Source organism: Pezoporus flaviventris, unplaced genomic scaffold (assembly GCF_033815535.1).
Source record: "Pezoporus flaviventris isolate CSIRO_AGI_PZ_B2104156 unplaced genomic scaffold, CSIRO_AGI_Pfla_v1 ptg000001l, whole genome shotgun sequence".
Classification (NCBI taxonomy): domain Eukaryota; kingdom Metazoa; phylum Chordata; class Aves; order Psittaciformes; family Psittacidae; genus Pezoporus; species Pezoporus flaviventris.
In genome coordinates, this window is record NW_026892549.1 from 27,683,851 (window position 1) to 27,696,506 (window position 12,656).

Here is a 12,656-nt window from a genome sequence, read left to right on the forward strand (position 1 = left end):
AAGCACACAGCAGTATCCTTTGAGATACACTAGTCCATTATACTAGAAAGACAAGTGATTTAGGCTGAACACTAATTCCTGTGATCATAGTTCTATGACAAATTACTTATCGTGTAAGTAGTATACAGAACATTGTGAAAAAAGCAGCTCCCTGTGGGGCAAAAGTGATTTAACAACCAGATGCAGACAGTCTCTAAGAAGAGGAAGGTGGAAAAATGTTAAGGCTGTGAGAAATGTAGATGTGAGGGGAAATAAGTAATTTTCCTGCCTAATGCAGGATCTTCCTCGACACTGATGCAAAAGAAACTTACTTGATATGCAAGTCCTATGCTGAAAACAGATTCCTGTATCTCCAGAAGGCAAGAATAGATATAATTTTCCTTTCTTGCCGTTTCTAGGGTATCTGGTGGAGTCAGACAGGGTTGACTAAATAATAAATACTTCTTATACTTCAAGTATTTCCTGTAACAACACCTAAGGTTATTATCATTAGTATCTAAGAATGTTAATAAATAATTTCCACATGCTGTAAACAGCATCTGGTCTGTTTCGCATACTTATGCTGCTGAAGTAGGTTCTGCTGCCATAATCCCCATCTGACTAGGCTGTCCCTGCTGCCACATCAGTCCACTCCCCGGCTGCCAGGGAGTTATAACCAGCAGTTACAGTTCTGCTTGCAGCTTTTTCATTCCTCTGCACATTCACACCCTCAAACACAGACTCTGCTACTGAACAGCCAACATCCTCTCTGGTAGTAGCCATGAGGCAGGCAGAAAGAATTTCTTTTTCGCTTCTTAGAAGAACATAGCTTTCTGTGCAAGCAAGGACAGAGAGGTTGTCTAGACAACGCTGGGACTCAGACAACCTCTATTTCTGCTACGGACTTCCCAAATGGCTTTACACAACTGTCTACGTTATGTCCCATTTCTGAACTATAAGATGAAGATACTGCGTTTGCCTTTGTGACTTTTTTGTCTTTCTTCAGGGTGTTTTGTGTGGGATGAAACCACCTTTTTTTACACTCCTAGAATGCAAACATGCTGACCCTTGAAGTCTGTTACAGCTTCTCACTAAAAAGAGTTCATTCTGTGGTGAGAAATGCTGCACTGGGGAGAAGGGAATGTTATTACTTCCCTTTCCTCAGTAGCCTGCTTTATGAGAACAGCATCTGGCCTGCCGGGCCTCCCTCATAAAGGGTAGTAGGACCCGACTGATATAACAGGAGTGCTTACATTTGAGTTGCAGTTGGCCTGTGGTGCTCTGTATCAGACCTTTGCCCTCTCACATTTTTAAGGTAAGACAAAGTAAGTCAAAATGCTCACACAGTAATCCAATGCCATATGGATTGTCCTGTCATTATTTTACTCCTGGGATTTGACAACAGGAACTACCTCAAGCACCAAATAAGTAATCTCCACTAAAACAATCCACTAAAACAATTGCCCTGTAATTGCTTTCAGAAGCAGTAAAAGCAACCCTATGACTCCCGCACAGCTAGGAAAAACTCTGCAAGTAATTTAATAGGCATATCTAAGGACTCCAGAATAGAGCTGTATCATCATTCCTCATGCTCAGCCTCCATCAGCTTTCTGATGTAAAGTACTCACTTCTGCTGCACTTTGTTTTCAGTTCTCTGAACAGGCTCATTTCACAGGAAGGGAGAACCATGCCTCTAGGAAGCAGTATGAAAATGCATTACATAAATGACAAACTGTAAGAAGAGCCTGAAGGGCAGTTGAGGAGAACAAGCAGAGGCATTTCTGTGAGCTGTAAAGCATTGCTAACAGTAGCATTAAGGAGAAAGTTTATATGGACTAGAAATATAGTCTCTGAAGATGCCTAAAAACCATACAGATCAGTTCTATAGCTGCTAAGCTTCATTTTGTCAGGATGCAGCAAGGACAAGCTCTTCCCTAATGGACAAGGAGCTAGGCACAGTAACAAGGCTGGTAGTGCCCTCAATACCTGAATAAGGCAGACCCAGAGAGAGCAGCACATTTGATCAAGTATCCAGGTTAGCTAGCAAGTTGTGGCAATGGTGGTGGTCCAAGGTCAAAAGAGAAAAATGATCTACAGATGAGGTCTGGTCCAGCCAGAGTCAGACACAGCTGATTAAGCACTCATCAGACCCCACAGAGACAAGACAAACCTATGAAGCCAGAAAGGCAGCCTGTAAGTCATGGCTGGAATCAATAGCCAGATAAGACAATCACTAAGCTAGAGACCAGTACTCCTACAGCAGAGCTTTTTACAGCTCTAGTGTTGTGACACTGCCTGAAGTTCCTTTCTAAACAGACTAACTGGCACTCTCTTTGCTAATTACAATTTAAATAAGAAAATAATATATTATGAGAAGGAATAGAAACTGTTGTTGATGCTTAATTTGGATTACAACAATGGTTCTCAGCCCTTCTCTGCTGAACCAGACTGTCCATAAAGATGTCACGAATCTCACTGCAACTCCCACTTGAGGAACTTCTCTAAAGGATGAATGATTTTGAGATGCTGTTCATGGGGTTCATGTGTCAGATATTTTTTATGTCCCAGCTCTCCTGATCAGTACTTTCAGAATATTCAGTCTTCTCTCCAACAATTAATAAATTATTTTGCTGCTATTTTTAACTCTTGCTATAATCAAACTGATAAGCTGGCTAGGAAAAACATATGCTATTGTTTCATAAAAGCTGAACCATTTCCAGCTGCAGTAGAACAGGTGGCTTGAAAAGGTAACAGAAACAACATGTGCTTCTCTTGAAATTAAATTTCTTAAGAGATCTGTTTCATGATTAATCAGAATCTAACAGATAATGTAATAATTTTAATGAATGGTAGGTAAATCATGGTGCAACTTGCTTTTCAAGCACTGAGTATTGCTCAGACCAAGTGACAGTAAGAGAATATAGTAAGAATAGATAGTAAGAAGAAGTATACAACTGAGATTATATCAAACATTACTTCAGACGTAGAACCAAAGGAGAGAAGTTTGAGAAACATGGAATTCCACAGGTTCCATTAAGGGAAAGAACATGTCCAACTATTATTTTTCTATAAATTCAGAAGGTTCTTGTATACCTTTCATCACAACTTAAATAAAAGGAGAGTGGTGACTACAGAGGATGAGATGCAGAACAAAAGACCAAGTGGGCAAGAAGTCTTCCTAAAGACTTGGGCTCTGCTGAAGCAGTTTTTACTGCACTATATCAGAAAGTCTTTCTTACCTTGTGTTATCATTTCACTTAAAAAAAAAAGGTATTTCCTATAATGTATAATGTAACAAATGTACACGGGATGTTCTGATGTAGAACAGATTGAGACAAGGCATTGTGGTTTTGTCATGTGATAAAATAGGTTGTCATTGAAGTTATTGTGCCTTATCAATGTTTTCAAATTAAAAATTAATAGCTATTCAAATGAAATTGTATTCAAAGGAATAAAATTTGCCCTCTAATTTCATGCAGAACAAGCTATCCCCACACCTTCCTTATTGTTTACTTGAAAATAGTTTCTTGTGAAACAGGTAAGACCCTGAGTCCTATCTCAGAAGATAGCTTATCTTGCTGTGATTGCATTTATTTGAACAATGTTATCAAATGAAAGAACAACATGCAGAAACCCAGTTTCATTGTTTAGTGTTCAACAGACTGTATTACACTATAAAACAGATTCTGTAGTAGTTCACTAAGCACCACCAAAGCACCCCTTAACTTAATACTATTTGTTAAAACAAAGTACCTCCATTCTCCTTATCTAATTTCCAAAATCAGAATGATGGTATTTTAGATCTAATTTACAAATAATCAGGCCAACATCTATTTAGCAAAACAGATGTATCGATGAAATAGCATCTACATAGTTACATTCTTCTAGCACTGGGTGTGGGCCTTTTTTAAACTGTTAGTTATCTTTCAGAGTAAGCATAGGCTTTCCCAAATGATTGTAATTCAGTGAGTGTATTATATGCAGCAACACGCTGAAATATGCCTTTACTCTGGGGGGGAAAAACTATGTTTCCTTGTTTCCATCGTGTCATTAAGTAATGTCATTCTCTGCAATGGAGGTTTCCTTCATTACCTAACGAAAAGTCCCTAAGTCTGTGCCAAACATAGCAGTGAAAGCTTTCTAAGGATCTTGTTACAAAGTTTGTGTACTTGTTAGCTTGCTGGGTGTGCAAAGGACTCTTGAACACAAAATTAGAGTGGGACTGGCAGATATGAAACTCTGAATTATTCCAAGCAGTGACTGTTAGGCTCCCAGAGATTAGTTTGCTGCAGGTATGGTCCATCACTTTCCCTGTTAAGAAAAATAGCCTGCTTTTTGCTTTTCCAGTTTCTCACAAATCTAAGTATTTATTCTTCCACATGGACTGAAAGACTGAAATGAAGAAAGGAGAAGTAAGAAAAAGAATGAATGAGAAATACCACTTGGGAAAACTGAAGGAAGGAAGAAATGAAGGATGGGATGAAAATCAAGATAAGTTGGGTCTGGGTGAAAAAGAACTGAGTAAGGTGAAAAAGGTGAGAAAAGGAATTACTTCATCACTAAGGCAGTATTTATAGTGCAACAAGAATGGCATAACTTGGGTAAATGAACTGTTGCTTGAACTCTCAAGCTTTCACAGGACCCTACTTAAATAATTCTGAGTGTATTTTTTTAAGGTCATTCTACTGTTAATTTCTTCCACTTATAATCACAATTTCTATTCAACAGGCCTCCAACCCTTAGGATGACATCTTCTAAACTGGTAGATTGGTATGTACAATACTATGTAAAGTGATTCTTCTTTTCACATGCTAACTCCTGAAAGAACACAACCCCACTCCAGTGCCTACCATTATGTGATTTAATGCATGTGTGTGCAGGGGTGGCTGGAGCTCTTATGACTGAGAACTCACCTGAGATGTTTTGTTTATACTAGAGTATGCTTTGGGCAGTGGACTACAGCCACACCTCTAGGGTTTGAGTGCTGTAAATAATTCACTTGTTTAGGAAGATTCCGTGCTAATCAATGAAGTGGGCATATCAATATTTACTTTCATAACCAACAAAGGGGCTGTTAAAGATAACAATGCCTTAATCTACCACACACATAAACATCATTAAAATCAATATGACTTAGCATATGTTTTTGTTTTAGTTACCATAAGCTTCATGTCCTTATCAGATTTGATAGAGGTTAAATGATACCAGTTAATACTAAGTTATCACACTGATTCTTACAGACCTTCTGCAATCTTATTTTATACCTTATGATCTATAAACACTTCTGGAAACTTGCCCAGTTTTTGAAACCAGTTTTACTATAATTTGCTTCCAAAGTGAAACTGACCTCATTTGTTATTTCCAGTTAGAGCTCACACTGTTTTTAACCTGCCTTTCAATGAAACAGCAACTTACAGGCACAAATGGAAAGAAAAGAAAGGGACCAAAGGGATAAAACAAAAGAAAGCAAACTAGAAGTGGGGCCTTAAGTTACTAAATCTCCTTTAGAGTAAAGAGAAAAGTAGTATGATCAGCATTTATGTTAACTTTTGGAGGTCTCAAATGTCTGCTGGTTGCTTTTAAAAATATTTCACATGGAATTTCAGAACTCTTTTTTTTTTTTTTCTTCCTCATAGAAAACTATCTTAGAAGTTTTTTCCCATTCCTGGGTAGAGGGAATGAGAAACATACCTCCTCCCATCCTGTTTCTATGCTACTTGTTAATAGGGATACCTGTTTTTTGATGAGCAAAGCCCAGAAGAGCCCTTCTTCATCTGCCTTGGACATTCAAAGGCCATTCTTGTCTAAGTACTGATGTTCTTCCAGAGGAGTCCCTCCTTTGGAGAGATGATTTCTATGACAGACTTGCTTTACAAATTTGTAATCCTCTCACACAAGTGTTACTCCAAAACCATTATCAAGATCAACATACTTGGTTTCAGTAGATATTCCTTAAAAACATACATTTGATTTGACTTACTAGTCTTATCACAACCCTTACATCTTTTTTCTTTCTGTGTGGAGAGTAATAAAAAACATGCAACAATGCATTCCTGTAATGGAACAGACTTCTAATAGTCTAGATGCAATATATAAAGTTTTTTGGCTTTTATCAAGCTAAACAGAAAGGTAGCAACGTGGCATAGTCACTGTATTTCATTATTTCCCACATTAACTTCTTGTGTTCGTTAGCTTTACTACAAAAATTCTAAATAGTTGTCCATTAGCAAAAGGCAGTTCAACTAGATATTTTCCCAATAATTTTAATAGTGCAATCCTTAAAAAAACTCTGAATATCTGTATTATTTCACAATATTTTTGAAATAAACGTATTCTTAGTTTAGAAGCTTCATGCAAAAATATTGACTGGGAGCTACCAAGAGACTTATTTTGACTTTTTTTTTTTCATGAAAAAAAACCAGAATTTACGCGTTTCATACCACTTGAAGATATCAGTTTTTCCACAGGCAACATTATACATTCTCTGACTAGCTCTAATGTTAATGTTCATGCAGATTACTTTTAGGAAGTAAGCTTCCCACACCACTAATGACTTTTCAGATCCATTAGTCTGTTATGTATTATTGATTTCAAGCATTACTGATTAATGCTGTAAGTAGATTTATTTCTGCTCCTAGACAGTGAAGGACTGTCACCTCTTGTTACTGTTGTTAGATGAATGTCTCTGTGTTCTTTACTCAGTGCCTAGCTATGTCTCCTTTCATTTCTCTGCTCGTCTGTCCTCTGTGCCACTGAACTGTTCTCTCCTTTACTATGTTTTTCTAATACTCACTTAAATGGTACCATCTACCTTCTATGTAAGAGGAATTTGCACTATACTTGGAAAGTATAAGGTAGTTGAAAAAATGGAGAACTCATCCATGTGCAGCAGTGTTTTTTGAAAGTTAACAGGGTGGTGTTTCACATTCATTGCTCTGTTCAGAGCCTGACTCTGCCACTGGCCACAAGGCGCTCTGTGCCTGGATGCTACTGCTCTCCAGGGACTAGTCTGCTGTTAGCAATGTGGAGGCTCTTCAGTCACTTTGGCAGCTCCTCATCCCACCACTTCCAGGTTCCAGATTCTTTGCAGTGTCCAGGTGTATGGGTTTACTCAGTTCTGTATTTCTCACATTTTATTCAGAGCAGTAGGGTGCACTTGGGGTTTGTGACTAAGCCCCATACAACCAGATCCAGCTCTTCAGTCTCTTGTACTCAAAAGGTACAAATTCCAGTACCCCTTACCTTTTTAACTAGTAACTTACACATTGTACATATTCCTCTAGCTATCACTTCCTATTATGCACTTTTGACTTTTGGATTACTTTATACAGTGAATACATACACTTCAGTCATCAGTACCTCTGTTCAGTACAGATTATATATCTTTGGCTATTTTCTGCATGCTATTCTACCTGTGTTTGACAGGTCTTTGGTAGACCACAGACACTTCACTCATTAATGTAGTATTTAACACCTGCACTTTTAAGTCCCTTACTATTTTTGTTGCACAGATATGTCTTGGTTTTGTCTGGGATAGAGCTAATTTTCTTCCTAGGAGCTGGTGCAGTGCTGTGTTTTGGCTTTAGTTTGAGAACAACACTGATAACACACCAATGTTTTTAGTTGCTGCTCAGTAGTGCTTACCCTGATCAAGGACTTTTCAGTCTCTCACGCTTTGCCAGTGAGGAGGGCAAAAGAAGCCAGGACAGAGCAGAAACAGGACACCTGACCCAAACTGGCCAAAGGGGTATTCCAGACCACAGCATGTCATGCCCAGTATATAAACTCGGGGGAGTCACCCAGAACAGAATGATCACTGCTTGGGTCAGGCTGGGTATCAGTGAGTGGGTGGTGAGCAATCGTACTGTATAGCACTTGTGTTTATTGTTTTGCTTGGTTTTTTTTCCCTTTCCCCTTTTAGTTTTATATTCTATCCCCTCGTTATTTCCCTTATCATTATCATTATTAGTAGTAGTAGTAGTAGTTAGTTACTGAACTGTTCTTAGTTACTTAGTTACTGAACTGTTCTTATCTCAGCCCATAGGGTTTACATTCTTTTGATTCTCCTCCCCATCTTGCCCAGAGAGCAGAGAGGGATGGCGTGAGCAAGTGGCTGCGTGATGATGAGTTATTTCAAGGACAGATTTTTTTAAGTACTGTATTGTGGTGTTTGGGGGAAATCTTACTCATTGCGAGGTTATTGAATGTCTGTAAAATTTAGTCATCAAAGTTAATTCTCAAAAATGAGAAAGTACCACTTCCATTAGCTGTGGGACAAAGCAGTACAAACATCATATGCCTATGTAAATCAACTTTAATATAAATGGTACTTTAATACATATATATGTGGGACTTTAATATAAAAGATATTGCAGGTGGTTGTAAAAGAAGAGTTATAGTACAGAAGTTTTAAATGTACCTGGTTTCCCATGTCTGGGTGGTGTTTTTCTGTTAGACCTTGTTACCTAATAGCCATTATTCTTCTGCAAGGAGACTGAAAGCCAAGCACTCTGTATGAAGTGGAGCACAAAGTTCCTCAGGTGAGGACAGGCTGTTAAAAAGGTTTTCTTGGTAATGACTGTGGAAGAAGAAGAATTAAATTAATTTAAATCAGTTGAGTAGTATCTGTCTTCTGGTAAATAAATCAGTCTGTGTAAAGTTGCATTCTGAATTTATAGTGTCAATCTCCTGCCTCATACAATACTAATTCATTCTTTCTTTGGCACTAATACCTTTTCTTTTCACTCATCACCTAATAATGATAATACATTATATAACAGAAGGGGGAGAGTGGTTATTATCTGATTTCTGGTAGCATTAACATTTTCCTCTTGTTGGTTATTTCCCCAGCTCCCGGACCTTACGAGAGACTTCAGAATACACAGGAGGACATTTAGACACCCTGTTCCCATATAAGGCACAATCCATGAAAGAGTATAATCTAAAACTACTTTGTCTCTCTAAGTATATAAGCTACTCAGCATGTACTGTCAGAGCTATATGGCTGCAAAGCAATATATTTCTAGGTGTAGGGCTAGAAATACAATTGTCACTTGCCCAAGACATTTTGGACCTCAAGACTCCAACAGAATCTTGAAATACTACAAACACTTTCCATTAGGAATATTTTTTCGTTCTTTCTTGCTTTCCTTTGCCTATCCTAAAACAAGAAGTCAGGAATAGTCAGTGCAAAGTCTTTTGAGCCCCATCTCCAGACCTATGAGAACAAGCCTTTGATTTTGAGGTAAATACGTTTGCTATTAAATTATATTAATATGAATACATAAACAATATTAATTTTGAACATATCTATTTGCCCCCAGGTAAATAACTACAGAAAAATGCATGCCCTAAGCTTTAGAATTTCTAGCTGCGAACTTACTAGCAAACCAAAAGGAATAGTCAAAACATCCGATTTCTTTCTATCACTCTCCTGGAAACCACAAAGAAAATGTCACTTGAAATATAATTTCTCATTTTCTCACAGTCTCATTGTATTCCTCCTTGGTCAAACAAAGGAGTTCTGTGGTATGGACAGAATACAAGGATCCATTCTTATTCAAACCTGGTTTGTCCCCTTGTATGACAAGACAGTGTCACCATTAATGAAAGCCAGACCCTCGGTACATTCAAATTTCAAATGTTTGGCTGGGGTGCCCTCTTGAAAAGCACATGGTGAACTGTCCTTTTCCACAGCAGGAAAGCTGCACCCCAGTGCCTTTCCTGACCTCTGGAAACTCACATATGAAATTGCCTTCCCTGTCTCCTACTAAAGCGAGACTGATTTTGACCATGAATGGGAGATCTAAAGATACAGTTAAAAATCAGGAGTACCTGTGGCAGCTTGAGGGCTTCTATAACTAATGATGTGTTTGTTGCACATTTGTTTAGTAATAACATGCACCATGTCAGAACTGCATTGTCAGTTATAACACAAGTCATTTTGTCCCTCCCTAGTACCTAGCCTGTCTTAACCCCTGCAAGTTAACTGACCTCATTCTTTAGCTCCAGCAGTAGCTCTTGATTTTAGGCTCAGTAACACCACGTTCCTATAGACAAACAACTGAAATAAGTCATCACATAAACATGAAAAGAGATGCGTTAAAGCAAGGTGCTTTTTTAAATGACACAATGCAATGACTCTGTATTTGCATTGATTCTGTTATTTACAGGACTTGTTCGGAAAGTATTTCACTGGCTCCAGCACTACTGATTTTTACTACCTTTTCTTGCAGACATGAAGATTCTTTATGATTATTTTAGGAACAGATGCAGTCATTTTCATGTATTATTTCCTTTTTTACTACAGCAGTAAGTCTCTTACAACTTATTTTTTGCTGTCACTGTCCCATCATGAAGATTTTGAGGGTTTTATGTATTTAAGAAGAGATTTAATTTTTAATGTAGCATTCTAATCCACTGTTCCCTACAAATTACTATCTTTTGATACACAGAGCACAGTCACCTGTATAGTTTGAATGTACAACATTACAGTAATAGAGGCCACTGAAGTGGTATGTGAAGTAGTCCAAATAATAATTCTAAGCCCTGTTTCTTGAATCCACTAGTACTAACGAATAGAAAAGCCAGCCCCCAGCATAATGATATTTCTTTCCCATGTGTATTTCTCCCATAGCTATGTCCTGAGGGTGGATTCAACTCAGGTAACCTTAGCAAGAGTTTTATACCTTGTTTCTGCTGGTCCTCTGTGCCCTCTCTGTAGTATAGAGATAGACAGAGGCAGCCCTAGAGGGTGGCTTGTTCTGGCTAGTCTTAGACTATCTATCTCAGTATGGGATGAGTCACTTGATGGAGGCGTTTAAAGAAGGCACACAGCTAGCTAAAAGACAACTAAGTTCCCAATGGCTGTGGGTGTTTAAGATGACTTCCCACTTTTCTAAGGTCTACATTATCTCTGCGTAAGCATTTCTTATCAATCATAAGAATTTTATCTCCTGTGATTGCAATTCTTTTAACAGTACCAGGAAGCTGTTAACAGGGGCCTTGGAAGATGTCCAAATATTGCTGTCATTTATCCTTAATGTGGATACAGATTCTTTAGCCTGAGAGCTGATTTTCTTGGAATTTCCAGTGGACATGCTCCATAGTATCAGATATTAGCATTTGTGCTAGTCCCAGCTGGAGATTTCTTTTTACATGGGGTAAGATGAAAAGAAATAAAGCCATGTGAAAGCTACATATCAGCTAGGTAAATGCTTGCCTCTGTACAGCTTGCAGACAAGCTTAAAACTGAATGAGTAGCATTTGGCAGAGAATACTTTCTTACAATACAGAGGCCAGTTATGTCAAAAGGACATAATTTATTTAATTTGCAGAAGACATCAAATTTGCTGACAATAATAGAAACGTAAAATAGAACAGAGGAAAAAAAATCTTTACATCTGACCACAACAACTTCAGAGATTAAGAAAGCATCTTCTTGCATAATATATACTGCTTTCCCTGTTACTTTCCTTTTGTTTCATGTAAACTGTTTAACATATTGCAAAGGAATAAACTATTATCTAGGCTTGATGAGAAATTGCCCAAGCCACAGTTGAAAACCCTCTAGTATTATTCCAGATTTGTATTTAGAGCATCATTATTTTCTCAGAAGAAACTTTACCTGGAGGCCACTTCAGTTACAACACAGTACTTTGCTTCTGAGATTCAATAAAGGAGAAATGAGAAAGTCACACTATGTTCTTTATGACAAATAATGTTCTTTACCCCAATTTGTTAAAAAAGGACAGAAGAAATGTCAGCTTTTTTGTACCTGCTTTTTGTACTAACAACTGACACTTAGGAAAAGCTGTAAACTGATCAAGCCTCTGGCAAAACATGGCAAACATCTGTTGTAAATGAAACTTCTGGTAGAATTCTAGATACTGCAGTCTAGCAGGTTTCTGCCTTAACCCTCCAATGCAGAAAACTTTCTAAACAGCTGGACTACTGCGTAATTGAAGACCGGTGACTGCTTCCTAAAAAAGGAAAGACAAAGAGGAAACCTGGCTTCTTTGTCCCATTCAGTCAAGACAAAAGCATCAGATGCTTAAGAGAAAAAATAGTTCAGAGAAGGATGGAAGGCCTGAGAAGGTAACCATTTCACAGCCAGGGCTGCATTGCATGGCTACAGGAACTACAGGAACCCAAGTGCTGCAGGAGGACAACCCACCTGAAATTCAGGTTCAGTTTGACACTGAACACAGTTTAAGTGCTGATCTACACATAAACTGTTAAAATAAATATACTGCTTTTACATTACTTCTCTTGCTATGCAAGTCCAATATGTAGATACTCCTACTCTTTTCATCTTAAAATAGTAAATCTTGAACAGTAGCATGCTATAATTATTGTCTTCAGCTGAAGAGGGACACCCATGCTTCCAAGAACATCTGCACATTGCAGATATGAGGAATACGAGTTACAGACATTTTTTTGGTACTCAGTCCTGCCCAGTCACTAGTATATCATGGAGAAACTTTTACAACACTTATTTTTCAAACATATTTTTATCTGGGAAAAATAAAAAACTCTGTTAAATGATCATTTTCATGCCACAGTCATTATTACATTTCATCATATAAATTGCTAACCGGAGTACTGATATTTGAAGTCCAGCCAGCACTATCAAAGGAAACTGCTGAGTTTCATCTTGGCTCATACATCATCATATA

At 37.9% G+C, this 12,656-nt stretch overlaps 1 protein-coding gene across 1 annotated transcript in view; it reads left to right on the forward strand.

Moving 5' to 3' along the window:
• Window positions 1-4,376: 4,376 nt before the first annotated feature.
• The window catches only part of OPN4 (opsin 4), a 51,445-nt gene continuing 43,165 nt past the window's right edge, over window positions 4,377-12,656 (forward strand). The window contains exon 1 of the mRNA XM_061448124.1: window positions 4,377-4,514. Within this exon, the coding sequence (XP_061304108.1) occupies window positions 4,377-4,514 (138 nt within the window). The remainder of the gene's footprint in view (window positions 4,515-12,656) is intronic.